We start from the raw sequence: 18,228 nt of genomic DNA, 5'->3' as shown, positions 1-18,228 counted from the left end.
AACAATTAAACGCCTGTGATAAAATTTACACATATACATCAATCTATCATAATCAAGAGAGGATAAAGGGAACAGAGAAGGCATCCCCCATACACACCCTATTGCATAGGTAATTCGTCTCGAGTTATTTTTAGAATCGGGATAAAGTTACCTCGCGCGCTGCATGGATGTTTCGTGGAGGTTTCGCATAACTAAACGCCGTGCAAAACATGTCGGGCGAAAGGCAATGAAAGCGTAAAGAGATCGAGAGCATTCCTGAATACTGACGCGAAATGAGTCGGCGCTCACCTGGGAAAAGGAAATCGCTAGACTCAGTTGACAACCCATGAAATCAGTTTAACTCGAAGTTGTCGTAACCTCAGTGCTTTAATAAAATGAGAAATTTCGCCGGTCTATCGAAACCGGTCGTTTGTACAATAAAGCAAGTAGGACGTCAAGTTTTATTTTTGTTGAATAATGAAAGACTGATAAAAGAATAAATATTGAACCAGAAATTTCTCTCTTCAAACTGTAAATTATAAATGATCCTGAGAGAATATTCAGTGTGTTAAGGATTTTTCTGCTGTACTTTTAGCTCTATACAAGAGAGGAAGGGCGATTCTTTTTTAATTTCCGTTTCCGTTTCGCTGACACAGCTTTAGCAGAAATCTTTCTGTAGTCGTTTTCGTCGACAAAACGAATAGCAATATCGCTCTCCGCGTCTTCCACCATTTTGTTCTGCATCAATTCGTGAAAGACGCGTGGCTTTGAGCGTGGGTCATCCACGCGGAACACATTCGCGCTATGTGAGTGGCTGTTGTCTAATCCCCTTTTATCCGCGTTTACCTTTCATGTGTTTCGTTGCAGACTTTCAGGTTCGCTTAAATGGATCCAGCCTCTCTTCTGCGGGCACAATAAATGTGTTGTATTACGGAATCTGGGGTGGTATTCTAGGCTTTCATGTAGACATTCGTGTTGGGCACGTGGTTTGTCGTCAACTGGGATATTCTAGAGCTGAGCAGATTTTTAGCTACGCATCGTTTGGGCGAATGATAGGCCCATTGTGGATATGGAGCATACAGTGTATTGGCAACGAAACAGAAATATCTCAGTGCAAAGTGGAAACTTGGGACAAAATCTGGAATACGTCGTATTATTATTATAGTTATTATGAACAACCACGATATGCAGCTAGCTTGCTGTGTAGTAAAGAAAATTCGAGCCTTTCAAAAGGTAAGTACGGTGATAAATATTTGAGAAAACAGCCTTCTTTTCCACTGCCCTTTTAACAGGGCATACAAAAATAATTTCATCCCCCACCCAAAAAAGGGACATTTTTACATGTTCCTGGTCATTTTCAAAAAAAATATATGAAGTTTAAGATGAGACCTAAAATCAAGTGGACGAATAGCACAAAACATCACAACAGATTGGCTTCTTCAAACCAAACAGCAAGTAATGATTTTCAGGCTGCAGGAAGATAGTGGGAGGAGGGAGGGATATATTGAGTACCCAGAAATGTCGTTGACCACAAACCATAATTCGCAGGTGATGAAGAAATACCGTTGAAAAAGAACTAACAAATCAAGAGTAGTAAAAGACCGAAATTCTTAATTCCTGTCTTCAGAAAGAAAAACCAATTTTGCTGATGAAACTTCTGTTTTGGAAGCAAAAGCTCCGAATTTAAAATCGATCTCTCCAATGAAAGAACTCACATTTTTCTTGCTTTTAAAAGTTTTAAATGTGAGGTTGGCTGGTGCACCGATCTCCAATGCTGGGCGAGTAGAAGTATTATATGCTGGTGTGTGGGGTACGATTACTGGCTGGAATTGGGATGTAAATGCTGCTAAAGTCGTATGTCGCCAGCTGGGATACCCTGGAGCTATATCATTTGGAAGCAGCAATCAGTTTGGGATCGGAAATGGACCGTCATGGTTTCAAAACGTGAGATGTCTGGGGAGTGAATCCAGTTTTGAAGAATGTTCAAAAGATACCCTGGGGTATCCGAATGGCGGCTACTCGTCAGTGGCAACGGCCATGTGTAAATCCAAACCCCAACCAGGTGAGATTAGTATAGAAGTGAATAATAATTTTTATGTTTGATGACACTGATTGAAAGTTATCCTCAAACGATAATTTTCAAAAAGCCGTGGCAGCTAGGAAGGGTAGACTGATTGCCCCACAGTTAGAACATTTAGTAGAATTTCTACAAAATCCCTTTCTATTCTATTCTCTTCAATTTTCCTGGGTCGACTGTAACCCCAGAGGAATTAAACACTCATTCCACGTTAAGTGGGTAAATTACCATTTTTTGGTGTCCATGGCAATTTTGGGAGACTCAGATGGTTTTCCCATAATCATTTCGCTAAAAAATACTTAGAATATGCCCAAATAAATAGCGACAGTACCCATTTGTACTCCTGTAGACAGTAACTTTGAGGGAATCAAGCCCAAAAAATGCAATTTTACTATGTCTGCAGAGAGTGTGTGTATAGAAGTTTACGGTATATTTCTGTGCTTGTCGCCTTATACTATGGAAATTAATCAATCCAATGTCTCAGGAGGGACCTAAACTATAAAATCCTACATGATCATTTCTCACTGCAGGTCAGTTTTGTTGCTTTTAACTACTATGAACTGGTGTCCGCTATTTTTATGAAGTTCCGTTACCGATCTGAGGGTAGATCACAAATGGCCTGAAATATCGCGAATGAATTACATCTGGTAAATATTATTAAGTTTGCTCTTTTCGATACGCAATGCATAAAGTGATAAGCAAAAGCCTGTAGAAAGAAATTGCATCTCACAATAGCAGGATTTAAGGTGAACAGTTAAGGTTGAAACTTCCGTTACTAAGATTACAGTAGGAAAAAATGAAAAGTGGGTCGTGCTGATTTTTGTGGTGACGGAGGAACTAGTGAGGATTATTATGGAGTATGTTTGTTTTTTCCGTGTTATTAATTTCACTTAAAAGTGTAACAGAAAAGGTAGAATTTTAACTTCCGTTACCAAGAATTTTTCCGGTCTCTTAAACATGGGATAAACGTCAGGTAAATTTCGAGAAATGCTGTCACACGATTGCCCCATCAAACGACTCAAGCCTTGACATCTGGTGAAGATTTCGTAAAAAGTAACCCTCACACGTGTGCCATTGGTAAGACACCACTCTGTCAAGTGTTACAAGGGAATTTTAGCTGAGTTTGTGGTTCACGGAGTTTTTTGCATAGTTTAAAGAAGTTTATTTTCCCTTGAAGCATGCATTTATTAGCAATTTAGGAATATAAGATGAATATGAGACGGGCATTTTGATCATTTTAATTTTTTTAAAAAGTAACGGAGGTTGCACAAAACAGGAAGTGGATTATTTGAAACTGTTTTTGCAAGTTCAACCTTCTTTTCTGTGAATGGACTTTACAATATTCATGATCTATTAAAATTCTTGTACGAATTGTAACAGATTACCATATGCATGTATCTGTTTTTTTTTTTTTACTTTCAATTTAATTTATTTTGCTCATTTAATTTGTTCTTTTTAGCCTCGCTCCACCAAAAAATTCCAGAAATTCCATCCAAAATTGTTTAGTATTAATTCAGTTCAATGGAATAAGTTATATGCATTGCCATCTAAGACGGTCTGTAATCCCAAAAGTGAGTCATCGAAAGAAAAATGAAATATTATCTTCCTTCTGTAACTTCCGTTACCGAAACTTAGTTGATAATCACTCATTTTCTACTACATCACATGTTTTCAAACTTTAATACAGGTAAACAACACTTTCTTTCCTACACATTTAGCAAAATAATGTTTACTCTAACGGCTTTTTTAAAGAAAAAACAGTAAAAACAAAACAGCAATTTTAAATTCTCAATATTTTGTTACGTCAGACCAAAGTACACCGCTATGGCAGAACAACTTGACTTTTTCATTCCTTGAGCCACTGACTGTAAAATGTAAAACTCAGACCTTAGCCTGTCACGGATTTCATTTTAAACATTTTAGAGTAAGCCAAATTTTAAAAAAATAGATATAATGCAACACTGTGCTGCTTCAAGCCATACAAAATATCACACTACATGCTATTAAATAACAGGCTGTAACCTTTTATAGATAAAAGATATGTTGACCAAATTTTGGTTTCTCACCCTTCAATAATACATCTTTCAGTTAAACTAACTACTTGTCTGATCTGTTGACCTTCGATTTTTTCGAAAATCCTTCGCACGCACTTACCCAATTCACGTGGAATGGGTGTAAAAACAAAGGTTATACAATATTTTGGGGGCAAACAAGGTGTATTATGAGAGATGTGCAAAGACTGCAAATAGTGAATACCCAAAAATCACGACTGCTCAGCAGCAAAGCAATTTTTGGCGGTTTACTCAACTGATCCCTGTGTTATGGCTACTCGTGGAAATTCTACAGAATTTTCACGCCATCTGCCAATAGTTTTGTTCGAAAATATAATAAAAAGTAATGCGTGAGGAATTTAACGGCTTCTTTATCATAAAACAAATAAAGAAGCTTTTCAAGACAGTACTCCGTTCTGTTCTGTTGTAAAGCACTCACGAAGCGGCTAGAGAACTCAGGGAGAAACACTTGACCTACGTCTCGTGTTTCCCCTACGGGTTCTTTCGTGCTCTAGCTGCTTCCTAAGTGCTTTACAACACAACAGAGCACAGTCAAGGCTTCTTTATTTGTTAACTGATTGTTTTACATGGATATTTCCCGGCGAGAAAAACTTTCCTAATCTCATTAAGAGAATTTGGAATTTTTAAATTTCTAAGCATTTATGCGCTCGAGGTTATTTTGTCACTTTTCTCAGATCGCTTTAATTTTCTTTAATTAACATATTTATGCATTTAGACAAAGCATCATCTGAAAATTGCTCTACTACGACGTGTTCAAGCAATGGGACATGCATAAACACCTCATTTGGTCCTATATGCAACTGTTCAGAAGGATTCACAGGTCCAAGTTGTGAAATAAGTAAGTAAAAGCAAGGGTAAATTACAGTTTTAATTTGTAATAAGTGGTATGTACTCAGTTAGGTTCGCTCTGTTGGTTTACAGGGCTTAATCGTAGTGTTTTGGACAACACGTCTTTAATTCTTTTACACCCAGCACCAGCCATTGCAAAATCAAAAATCATCTCATCCATTTTTATTCTTAAGAGGCGCGATCAATTCAACCAAAATTTTGGTCCAAAACTCAATGGATCGGTTCGGTCCAACCGAAAAAGTTTCGAAAAAACGGGTTTACCTTCAACCTCGTCCCCAGGGCTTTTCCCTAAAAAAGTCGTGGACACGAGGTTGGTCCACCTTTTGAGGTGGACCACTTTTCCCGGTCGGACCGGTTGGAATTTTGGTCGAATGGATCGTGCCCCTTGGGTTTCAAGTGACGTCAAAAAATCTGAACTCCAAATCCCAAGGACTTTTAAGGTTTTATCTCCATCTAGCAAAAAATCTTTTACAAATAAATTTCTGGGCAAGTTTTCAACGTGATAGCGTTTTCCGTTTTTATAATATAGCTCTTTCTTATTTCCCAAGTTTACTCCGAGTGACATTAATAGGGACCTTACGATCCGACAAGGGCAACGTCCATGAGAACGTCGCTGAAAATAGACTTCGCATCCTTTAAACTTTTGGCGATTATCCCGATTCGCCCTGTTATTAAAAAGGAGTGAATTTTGATCGGAGCGGAAGAGAGGGACCGCGCCCGAATTCAGACAGAAATGGTAGAATTTATCGCCTTGCCGTTCCCGTTCTTAAGTAAACTTAAAATTTTGCCATTTCACGTCGTAGTTGTGCAGGGACAGCAAAGAAATGTAAAAATAAGCGTGATGCACGAGCAGACTTGTTGTTTGCTGATTAAACTATTGCTCTTTTTAGGTTCCCGTTGCCGGTCACCGTCGTAGTTTCGTAAGGTCCCTAATATGGCGACCGAGAAGGCCGCCACACATGTTAAAAAATAATTTTATCGCATGATATCATGCCCTTTGAATGGTGAAAGTATTAGAAAATGTATTAAGGGGAATAATTTGCTCTTTCGCAGTGAGCAACTGATCAAATTTGTGGCGATAATGAAACCAGATGTCTGCATTATTTCCGGCCGCCATATTTGTTCTCCTCGGAGGAGCACAAATATGGCGTCCCCATAGTGAGCCCTATAAATTTCTGTTACACATTTTGAAGAACAACTCAGCAGCGGAAAACTGCACAGACGTGAGACTTAGCCAGGTTGTTAATTTATCGATATTCTATAATATCTGAAATTCTTAGCTTCAGACATTCCACGGTTTTGATTTTAGTTTTTGATGGCGTAACAGTGAAAACCACCAAAATAGCAACATTTTTTCTAATTGCATTTTGTTACTTCGTTGTTTGTCCCGAATCACTGTCCCTAGCACTTCGAAAAATAATGTTCGGAAAGATTACCTATCCCGCCAAGTATCCTGAAATAGAGAAAAATATACAAAAAACACTGGTCGCTATTAAAAAGAAGAAAAAATAGTTTGACAGTTACATTAGATACCAAAAAAAAAACATTTCCCTTGCCTTGTAGGCAACATGGAGTCATTAGCTTTAAATTTATATCATTTTGATATGTCTTAGATGCTAGTTTTACATGGTGTTATAAAAGTGCTATTACCAACAACTTAGAACACTGGTAGTCTAAGAAGCGGTCTGAATCGGATGGGGCCCTGACTTTTTGTCAATTGTGGCAAGCCAGGAAAGTGTGTTGCAGACAGACACACGCACATCATTCTTGTTCAGATTAACAAATAGGAGAGTGTGTCACTGTTGTTTTTTCCACATTTTGACGTCCTCTGTGATCTATTACTGAACAGACCCACGACAACATGGAACCTATTTGTTTTATACAATGATCAGAAAAGAAAAAGACCGATACACATACGTGCCTCGAACCGCTTGACCTTTTGAGGATTTGTGCTAGTTTGGGCATTTTTTAAGTCCCAAACCCAACTTTTCATCTTAGGTTCTTCTTTATCTTACTTGTGTACAGTTTCTTCGAAAAGTTTTTCACCGTCTTTTCTTGCTCAAAGAAAAATAATAGCGAAAACATTTTGCAAAACAGCGAGGCTCTCGTAGCGAAGACACACGATGGCAACTGTTGTGAAGATTTCTTGTAGTTTACGCATTGTCAAGTAGTCAATAGCTTTTTTGGTCTCCGTTTCTCCATTTTTCTTCTTTGTAAATAGCTCCTGCTAAACTTTTTCCGAAGCTTTCACTTGCCTCAATCCGAAATAATCTCACAAACATTTTCAAAACCGCGTGCCATGTTGAACAAAACAAAGAAAACAAGTTTCCCGTGACGTCATCCATGTATCTGTACTCTAATAGATCATGGGCAACGACCAATCACAGCGCGCGTAGCATTCACATCATTGTATAAATGGAACTAGATTACGACATGAGAAAGACAACAGCAGCTAGGCTTTGCCTTAGAAAAAAGAAAAGCAAACGATACTCAGAAAGAAATTCACTAGTATCTATCAAATGTTTCAGGAACACTAAGCCAGTGCAAGTCTTCACCGTGTCAAAATGGCGGTCGCTGTTTTAGCGATGGCTTTTCGTATCTTTGCACATGCCCAAAAGGACTTACAGGACAACACTGCAAAGAAAGACTAGTTGTGGGTAAGTTGTAAGTTTGAGATTTCTGTCCAGAATTCAGACAAACATTCAAATCATTATGATTTTCAGCGGAAAAGATAACCATGTGTTGCCGTTCTTAAGCCTATGTAGTTTGACAAATGTATTATCCCTTGGAAAACATGAGAAGTGGTTTTGCCTTAATTTTAATAATCTAGCTAAAACTAAACTTGTACTTCACTGTAACGGTCCCAATTTCGGGCAAAAACAATTGAAATCATTAGATGTAGGCTTTATTCAGCTGGGGTTTTAAGCCAGCACCACAGTCCGCCTGTCACGGCTATGCCACTGACGAGTCTATAAAGCCTTCTTCACAGTTGGGAGCTTAACACTTACCTATATGTAATGAGTAATACTTTGTGCAAAGATCATGGCGCGTTTCTTTTTTTTTCCCTTTTTTTTTCTTTTTCTATCTTGTATCATCAAAGCCAGCAACCCGTGTCAGAGGTACCGATGCCCTGAGGACAGTGCTTGTTATCACAACGACACTGACTTTACCTGCGTATCACATGCACAAGAGGACAGCAACAGAAAGAATGGTGAGATTTTCTCCAGTACGGTGACTTTTCAATTTTCCTTGCGTTGACCAGCCATTATATATGCTGTGGAACGGGTATTGTTTGCTGTCCTTGAATCCGTTGTATTGCGGCATTTACTCAAGTCTTACACCTCGAGGGTGAACAAAACTCTCTAAAACACCAGAAGTATATTATATTTGCCCTGCAGGCCTCCGCTTCTCCCCTCCCCTAGATCCCCCACTGAAATGCATTACGGAAAATGATGAAGTGTTAATAATAATAAAAAGTAAAAAGACAGCAAATGTTTAATGCTACACCTTAAATTTTAATGAGGAAAATGGATTCACGGGTGTTGTTCGTATGTTTCATAGCTCAATCTACCTCAACCAGCAAAAAAACAGTCCCTGAAACTTACTTCATCGTGGGCCTGTCAGTTGCCGTTGTACTTGTGTTTGTCTTTGCTGCTGTGACTGGCTGTCTGATCTTTAAAATCCGTCGGCTGACGAACAATCAGTCAAACCACTCAAGGACAGTTTTTAGTAACAGGGCGTATTGCGCTGACTTGGACAGAAAACCTGATGACGACGCGTCAATAAACGAAGTCGACCTAGGCGTGGTACTAAGTCCGGGTGGTTCGGGTCCTAAATCTTTCATCTACGAGAACCCTTCTCGCCCTCTTCCACCAGTTCCTCAAACCAGCAACACAAAGGCAGGACCACCATCTTCCTCTGCGAAGCAAACAACCCGAAGTCGTTATGACAATGGGACCAAATCAGGACAAGCTGAAAGACATTATATGGGATTGACAACTATAAACGAGAATAATACAAGACCATTTTCCCCTGAGCCAAGCAACTACATGTCTTTGTCGCCAGAGAGACCAGAAGCTGGTTCGTATGTAGCGCTTGCAACTGCTCGCCCGCAGACGCCAAGACCAGTGAAACCGCAACAGGGTACCCACAAAAGAAAAAGTTAAGGAAGAGATAGTGACACTTACGTCACGAACACACAGGGCTAATGTTAATACGTGAAACAAACAAACCAAACTATTTTTAATTCCACAACCTGGAGGAGGTTTACAGGGTGCAACTGAAATGCTATTCAGTTTAGCATTTAGATGTAGGAAGTGTATTTGCGATAATTATTCCTTTCACTCGTAGTAAAAACATAACGTGTAGAATTCTAAACGCAAGGTATCACAAAACATTGACTGTTTTTACATTTACCAATAATACACCTTGTTTACTCCCCAAAATTTTGCGTGAGAATTGTTTCCAATTTCTCCTTGGTAGTGGCATTCGTTCCAAGAATGAAATTTAAGGTGACTCGACCCAGTTTTTTGGGGGGGGTACCATCCTACTTTGAAGCTCTCTGGTATCCCCACCTTTACTTTTATCGTAAGTCTAACACATAGAATGGATTACATATAGATCAATCTACAATATAACATAAAATTTTTGGCGATCGGAGTAAATGTCACGTGGTTATAATGCCACGCCCCTTTAAGGTCTGAGTCGAAAATCTGCTGTTGCCGGCATTTTTTCGTGAAAATCTCTCGGCTAGACATAGGGCGCATTAGTGCCTTGCGCTGAACAGAGTTTCACCAAAATCGTAAAGACCCAATTCGAGAAATTCAGCGGTTTCCAAATTTAGGTCATAATTTATGCGAAAATGATAAGCAAACTTTACACGGATTATATCTAATAAACTACGAGATTCATCTCTATATTTTGGGCATCCTTATCACAGATGGGTCCTTGCAAGTCGGCAAAACAATTTAGGGCCTTGTAAAGGCGCGCGATTTCGAGCAATGCAAACATTTAGAAATTATAGTTTTCGCTATTTGTTGACGTTTGTCAGCGTTTAAGAGCCAATCTCACGAAAAAAGCATTTTCTTAAAAATTCGTAGTTTTTTTTCCTTCAAATTTTTTCCAGGCCACAATTGATTAACTAACAACCCGGACTCTGAATTTCATGGTCATTGAAAAACTGTGACATTATCTTCTATAAGCCCAAACTTGAGTAAACATTGAAGATTTTTAGCGTTTTGGTTGAGTTTGTGCTTTGGGAGTTGTCTATTGTTTCTAGTCTGTCATTATACAGCATTCTTGTTCAGCACGCGTGCAATGACCGCGCTTAGCTGACTTCCGAATATGATAATTTTGGTACAGTGAGACAGGCCATCGCGTGATACATAGAGGTTTAACTCACAATTTTTAATCAATTCTCGTGCTTCTTGTGCCTTTGCAAAAAAATAAAGAAGTGCTACACACTAAATCTACTTACTATTAAAAAAATATCATTTTTTCATAGGTTTAATGCAAGCCACGGGAATCCCTTCTATTTTCTTATACTAAATTATCATATCTCGGTGAGCATTCGGAAGTCAGCCAAGCGTGGTCATTGCACGCGTGCTGGACAAGAATGCTGTATAATGACAGACTAGAAACAATAGACAACTCCCAAAGCACAAACTCAGCCAAAACGCTAAAAATCTTCAATGTTTACTCAAGTTTGGGCTTATAGAAGGTAATGTCACAGTTTTTCAATGACCATGAAATTCAGAGTCCGCGTAGTTAGTTAATCAATTGTGGCCCTGAAAAAATTTGAAGGAAAAAAAACTACGAATTTTTAAGAAAATGCTTTCTTCGTGAGATTGACTCTTAAACGCTGACAAACGTCAACAAATAGCGAAAACTATAATTTCTATATGTTTGCTTTGCTCGAAATCGCGCGCATTTGCAAGGCCCTAAAGCGTTTTGCTGACTTTCAAGGATCCATCTGTTATAACGATGCCCAAAATACAGAGATGAATCTCATAGTTTATTAGATATAATACGTGTAAAGTTTGCTTATCCTTTTCGCATAAATTATGACCTAAATTTGGAAACCGCTGAATTTTTCGAATTGGGTCTTTGCGATTTTGGTGAAACTCTGTTCAGCGCAAGGCACTAATGCGCCCTATGTGTAGCCGGGAGATTTTCACGAAAAAATGCCGGCAACAGCAGATTTTCGACTCAGACCTTAAAGGGGCGTGGCATTATAACCACGTGACATTTACTTCGATCGCCAAAAATTTTATGTTATATTGTAGATTGATCTATATGTAATCCATTCTATGTGTTAGACTTACGATAAAAGTAAAGTTGGGGATACCAGAGAGCTTCTAAGTAGGATAGTACCCCCTAAAAAAAACTGGGTCGAGTCACCTTAAGGCAATTTCCTAGTTGTCCAAAACCTCTGTTTCAAAGTTCAAAGTGTGAAACCATTGATAAGAAACTGTTTTTTTCTTTATTCCCATGCAAATAGAATTTTTTTTCAAGAAAGGTTTAGCATCGTCTTTAAAGTGAGAGTTGTTCTGAACTCGGAAATGGCCTATTGAAGACTGCTTAATATGCACAATTTTGAAGGATAAACAAGTTGTACTGTGGGAGAAAGTGAAAATGGTTAGTGTGAAAAGTATAGACTTGAACTATTAACCATAATGTTATTAGGTCAGTTATATAGAATTTAAGTTCATGTTTGAATGTAGACCCCAGCCGGGTAAATTTCGAACGTTAATTGGTATTTTAATATCACAGGCGTATCAACTGGCCAAGTGGTAAATGTTATCTGTCATGTCATACTGGATTGCACTTTTCAAGATTTTCTATCCAAGGAAAATGCACGGCCGTACTGAACTAACTTCACGCCTTTGAATTTTAGATTTAGTAATAAATAAATATAAATTTTTACACTTCTATAATCCCATTATAACGATACCATTTAGCCATCCATCTTGGGATAGAGGCCCAGTTGCCATTATTATCATTTTTGTGCTTTGTAAAAGTGGGTTGCATTTTTATTCAAGCAATTTCCGTTTTTAATTTAGAAGTAAATTAAAAATACGTTTTCAAATGATTATGTGATTGATGTGTTCAATACTTATTATCACTTGCTAAGCAACATACCCGTCCTTCGTCGTAGGCGAGTGACCCTTTATTTGCACATTTTCTAACTGTAAAACCTACAAGACAAATTCTGATAAAAATCAGAACCTTAATGCTTCTTCGGGTATCGTGATAAGGCCTCCGCCATATGTAGAATTTATTGGCTCGTGATCCGCTCCCCACAGGATGGACTCAGTCTATTATACAACTGTGTTCAAAGCGTTAATCTTCTCATCATCATCATATACATCGTCATCAAAAATGTCGCAATTCCAAGAGTGGTTTTGCGTTACTATGCTGACTGGGCAAGCACTCGCTTCTAAACAAATGATTTTCTTGAAGAAATACCTCATGAAAAATGCTAAAAATAAATTTATCGATCTTCTAAATTTTCACAATTTTCGGTGGGTCACTCACCATATCTCCTTTTCCGTGCGCTCGCACATTGCAAAAATTAATTGAAATTAATCATAAAGGTTAAATACACTACTTCCTTAACAGGGTCGCCAAGCTTCGCCAAACAGAGTAACAATCAAGCCTCTCGCTTTACCCTAGCAGCCGCAAATTTCGCTTTTGTTTCTGATGAAAACGAATGAGATGAGAATCAACTAAAATATTTATCGTTTTACTTAACTATCGCCCCATGCAAGGGAGTCCAAGACACTCTTGGATTCTGGATTCTACAGCATGGATTTCTAATTCCAGGTACTGGATACTGAATCTTTATCACAGATACTTGTTGGATAACAGATTGCACTCTTTGCACTGTTAGATTGCACTCTTTGGATTAGTTTCTTCAGCATTGAACTAGCTGATTCACACTCAATCATAAGTTTATACGATTGTACTCAACTTTATGTTCGCCTTTCTCGCTAGCTCTTCAATCTCTCTAAGGCCATCAAGAGATTCTTTAATTTTCCTTCGCAGCAATTTTTAAGTTGTCAAGAATATCATCTCTGATTCTTCTGAACCCTGCATTGGTGTACTGTAGTTCCCAATAAACAACTCTGGCATCACTTCCTGCTGTTGATGAAGTTTGATGACCGAACTTTGAATCAAATGATGTGATATTATTGTTATTTGTTACTTCATTTGCAGGAAGATAGGGGATGCCATCTATATTGTCACGATGCCTCATCTAAGAAAAAATATCATTAAAAAATTATCATTATCATTACTTTTTTCCTGGTTAAGGGGTCTACGTTACTCAGTTTAGCTCATAACAAGTGGTCATTCGCTATGGAACCTCACCTAAGAAATTTCTGACAAAAACACAACTTCGTGTAAAACAGATATAACTGATATTAATGTCTTAACGTTATTATATTAAACGTTACAACAAAAAAGAAAAAGATTTGAAAAACTGTCAGACTTTTTAAAAAAACACCATCGCAATCCGCTTTATTTTTCTCTAAGTTTTTCCATTCGCGCCTTCTTTGTATGTTTTTTCTGTGTTATTCATACCCTCCTTTGAATGCTTTGAGCGGTTATTGTTATGTTTCAGCCAATTTCCAGGCAATTCCAAATGGTTGAATTTGTCATAAATTTCTAAGCATAGCTCGGTTAATTAGATTAAGATTATTCCGCTTCAAGCTAATATAATGGTAATAGGAATGAGTGGAGTCCAGTTCGGTCTGTAATCATACGAGTGATTAACAAAATCGGAAGACAGCGTAGCGGGAGTTTGATTTGTGTAACTCGAGTAAAATTACAGACCGAATTGGACGACACGAAGTTCTGTTGCCAATTAATCATAACTATAACAAATTTATGATATTTTGAGCTTCTCTAACAAAATTAAAACACGGAATATTCCAATTCAATACCAATTCAAGTGCCCGCCTACGATGGAGCTTACTGTCCAATTACTTGGGCATGACGCCTACTGTTCTATTACACTGTTCTATTAGTATAGGTTATAGCATGATTTGTAGTGATATTTGGCTTAAATACCACGAGTGATATTTCGAAATTTTTATACGTAATTTCACGAGCCGATAAGTGAGTGAAATTTGAGACAATTTTGAAATATCACGAGTGGTATTTATGCCAAATATCACGTACAAATCATGCTATTATTTGTTTATACTACTACCCGCAAAAGGATGGTTATTTTCACATGTAGGTATCTCAAATTAAGCTGAAATACCACTCGTCTAAGCCAATCCAATTGCAGAAATTTCTCATGTAGTAGTATAAGTATAGGTAACAGCATAATTTGTAGTGATATTTGGCATAAATACCACTCGTGATATTTCGAAATTGTTCTACTTAATTAATTTTAAGAATTTTGAAATATCACGAGTGGTATTTATGCAAAATATCAAGTACAAATCATGCTATTATTTGTTTATACTAATACCCGCAAAAGAATTGTAATTTTCACATCTAGGTATTTCAAATTAAGCTGAAATACCACTGCTCTAAGCCAATCAAATTGCAAATTATTTTTTACCTCTTTAGCCTCTTCTATCCACAAAATATTTCAGTAATGCCGGTTAGGCTACGCGGGTCACACTCACCAAATATGCGACGAATAGAGGTTCATTGCGCTGGAACGTGAGGTTCAATTCAGGCATGCATCCGGATGGGACATTAAAGACGCCACAGTCGCTCGAGACAGCTGGGGTATCATTAAGCCTCACTTTCATGTAAGCTTTCGAGGGAAGCGTCCATAAAAAGGGTGGGAGAGAAAGGGACTTTGGGCTCTTTTCTTCCCCTCCCCCTTCCCCTCAGTCTTCTGTCTCTCCCCTCCCTTTCCTGTTTCCCTTCCTCCTCTTCCACCTTTTTGTGCCTGTCTCGTTGCCCAGTCCCTGTACGGCGCGTTTTTCCGTACCTTCTTAGTCAATGCATTTCGGAGGCCTAGGGACAAGTCAACCTGCCTGGTAGGCTACCCCTAAATGTCGTCAGACCCAAACCTGTCGCTGACTCTATATAATAGGCTGATTTAGCAGCAGTAGGGGAACGTCAGTTGACGACGGCGCGCGCAGATCAAATAATTGGCTTGACCGATCGCTGAGCGACAAATTGGGCACCGGAAGTCGTGTTTAGTCCTTTCCGCGCGCTTTCCCGTCGTCAAATGACGTTCCCGTTCTGTTGCTACATCAGCTTAATGTTTCTTATGAGACTGACCATTTAAAGTAGTAAAAAGCTCTAACGAGCAAAGGTTAAAATGTTTCAGTTTTACGCTAAACCTTTTGGACGTTTTACGGCTGTAGGGTTTACAGTAGTTCCACAGATCATTGGCTATCCTTGGCTATCTTTTGGAATACGCGAAAAACGTACGTCTGAAGGTAACATTGAGAGACACGGAAGAGGAGGCTGACAAAGTCTGTAGCAAGGTACAAAGAACTTTTGACAACGCAGTTGGAAAACTACCCGCGGTTTCTTACTTCAACACAAAAACAAATTTGAGCACTTTGAACTACGCCCAAGACTTTGGAACTTTTTTTTTTGGACTTTCAAAGTGGGCTACAGTCACGAAAGTCGAATTGTCCTGTGTCTAACACTTTAATTTCGGCCAAACAGACAAAAGAATATTAAGTTGTGATTAGGGACTGGTTAGATAACTTTCGACCTATTTGACAGCGAACCAACTCAAGATAAAGAGGGATCTTTACCACCAGCGTTATGGGACTATGTCATGCTCTTTGCTATCTTTTTAAAAAAAGCCAAAACTTTTTTTTTGCATCCGTTGAATTCCAAAAATAATGGTCCAGTTTTGTTATTTCAGACCATAATTTAATACTGATATTGTTTCCCGTCGTCTGTTGCAATGGATTGCAAGGATTAAAAGTGGATTGAAACTTAGGCTAACAACAAGATATACATGACATACAGCAAACAGATAATTACGAGACTGGTTCAGATACGGAAAGTGACAAAAAAGATGACTTTGAACTAGTTTTATAGCGGGACATGCATGATCAGTACGCGACTGGTGCGTCTCGGTCTATGAGGCCGGTGTCCTCTTTTTTTTTGTACTACTGTAAACTTTCTAAAACATTTTTCTATTAACTTAGTGTCTTCAATTAGCTTATGTATTAGCTAAACACAACAACACTTAAATTATGTTATTATCTATATTTTCAGTTACTTATAAATTGCATTAGTCGGGTGGAGTTTATGTGAATGCAATTTACTCCTTGATTTTAGTAGGAACCTCCCCCAAAAGTGATTGACGTGCTTAAGTAAAGAAAATTAGGGGTTATGACAGCACAATATTCGAAAAAATAAGTAGTTAACTGAGAATGGGCCATTTTCCCGATGACATCACGACCAGAATCCTTCAGGGTTAGTTTATGTGCAAATTACCGCTTTTGTCATTTTAATCTCGCTGGGATTACAAAATTTAAATATGAAAAGAAAAACGAAAAGGATTCTGGTCGTAGTAGTAAAATGACGCCATCGTGCAAATGGCCTATTGGGTACCCCATTAGCACCCTCTTATCCGTTCCGTTGCATCTAACTCAAGAAAAAGGGCGCTGTCGCCGTGATCTAATTTGCATAAGGTATTTCTGCGCTATTTTAAAGCTTGATCTGCTCCCTCTGACATGGCAGGCCAGTTTCCCTAAGAGAGTTGCGATGATTTTCTGAGATACTGATACTGGGCAGATGACAACAGCACTTTAAAATTTTATCGCACAGTAAGTAAATTTTCCCTTAATTTCTTTTTGTTTAAAATGAACTGGCCTTTATAACTTACTTACGGGAATATAATAGGCATTGGCCTGAAGCTATGCATGGACACTTCAACACTGCGGACCACATTAAGAAGATCCGGGCTATCTGGTCAGTTAATAGGAACGAAATCATGTCAAAGTTATGTTTGTTTGAAACTGAAAGAAGTTAAGCTTATTAAGAGCGAAGGAGAAACCTGTCGACCGCCTGCCAAGTCAATAACCATTAAGCACAAAACCTGTCTGCTTAGTGGTCGGGCGCACCCGGAAAAGCTTTCAACATAGTTATTACTCGCTATAAGTGGCCATTTAGGAGCGCTTTTCAGTGTTTTAATAGCGATGGGTGATCAGTGTCACAGTGTTCTTACTATCATTAGGAATAAATTTGTCACTGTCAACCTTGGAAAGGCTGAGACAACGGTTGTAACCACCTCAAGTTAAGAAACAGAGTTTGCCGTTTAAAAACAACAATGCTAATGTATCAGTGAATGTATACTATCAGCAACAATATAAACTCCGGAAGAGAGGAGGTAAATTGGATAAATTCGAGTAAAAATATAACAGTTGACAGGCCCTTTATGATGTTTAGAATCTGTCCTTGAAAAATCACTGTTCACGTCATACGCCTCGCCTTTTTACTCTCCTTTGGAAATGAAAATATTGATAAACATGCAGTGTGTTAACATAGATTGAGACACTCAGACCTATGCAAATTTTCCTCCTCGTTCATTTTATAGATAAACAAGAAATCATAAAATATTCCACCCAACGTTCGCTCCGTTTATAGGCTGTATTCACCTGTGTAAGAGTCCAGTGTTCTATCTGCAAATTTTCTGAACACGCTTAGTTAGTTTTCTAGACTTGAAAAGGGAAAACATCCATTGAAGCTCCTGATCCCATGAGAAATAAATAAATGTATTATATATTATATACACGTATCTCTTATACTTGACAGGAGAATTGCAAGTCTGGAATTCAACGCTTGACTTTGGTGGAACAAAATGATTTCCTTGAAGGCTTTGACCTTTTTAAAGCTCATACAATTCTATTCTGGTAAGAAAGTTGTAGCAAGTTGTTGAACAAGTTCGAGTTAGTATTCTTGTGACTTCGTTCAAAGTCGCTCAGAAAGCATTCTCTTTCATATTGGTGCTATGCTGGACTGAGTTCATTATACGAATGTCATTATAACGTTACTAGTATCATTGTTGGCTTTTGTATTTTTTCAGCATTATATTGATATTTAGTATAGACACACTCAGTGATCTTGGTAATTTAAGCGATCTGATTGGTTCGCTATCTCGGACTATTCAACATTAGTAAAATCCAACTAGTGGTCTATTATCAATGTTGCGTTCTGATTGGTTGAGCTACTACTAGGCTATGTGTTATAGCCTACTAGTAGCGACAAAAGCGGGCTTTTTGGCGGCAAAAAAGCATTAAAGTGTAGCTTTAA

General features: G+C 38.2%; 1 protein-coding gene and 1 pseudogene across 2 annotated transcripts; both read left to right on the top strand.

The window, feature by feature from the left end:
• Positions 1–1,199: 1,199 nt before the first annotated feature.
• On the top strand, positions 1,200–9,483 carry LOC140933469 (uncharacterized). Of its 2 annotated transcripts, XM_073383027.1 has the most exons (5): positions 1,208–2,041; positions 4,844–4,966; positions 7,506–7,634; positions 8,078–8,188; positions 8,539–9,483. In XM_073383027.1, the coding sequence occupies exons 1-5, from the start codon at positions 1,681–1,683 to the stop codon at positions 9,141–9,143; spliced, it is 1,329 nt and encodes a 442-aa protein (XP_073239128.1). In that variant the 5' UTR covers positions 1,208–1,680; the 3' UTR covers positions 9,144–9,483. The 2 variants fall into 2 exon arrangements, with proteins under 2 accessions (XP_073239129.1, XP_073239128.1); XM_073383028.1 differs by lacking the exon at positions 8,078–8,188 and having other exon boundaries at positions 1,200–2,041.
• Positions 9,484–16,627: 7,144 nt separating this feature from the next.
• Positions 16,628–18,228, top strand: part of LOC140934614 (scavenger receptor cysteine-rich type 1 protein M130-like) — a 43,890-nt pseudogene continuing 42,289 nt past the window's right edge.

The sequence above is a fragment of the Porites lutea genome, chromosome 4 (assembly GCF_958299795.1).
Source record: "Porites lutea chromosome 4, jaPorLute2.1, whole genome shotgun sequence".
Taxonomy (NCBI): domain Eukaryota; kingdom Metazoa; phylum Cnidaria; class Anthozoa; order Scleractinia; family Poritidae; genus Porites; species Porites lutea.
This window is presented reverse-complemented; position numbering and strand designations above follow the sequence as displayed.

Bases quoted from the DNA above. Each gene is read 5' to 3' on its own strand.
- LOC140933469 (XM_073383027.1), top strand. From the start codon at position 1,681: ATGAAAGAACTCACATTTTTCTTGCTTTTAAAAGTTTTAAATGTGAGG. The intron at 2,042-4,843 runs GTGAGATTAGTA...TTATGCATTTAG, and splicing joins TAAATCCAAACCCCAACCAG to ACAAAGCATCATCTGAAAAT. The intron at 8,189-8,538 runs GTGAGATTTTCT...TATGTTTCATAG, and splicing joins GGACAGCAACAGAAAGAATG to CTCAATCTACCTCAACCAGC.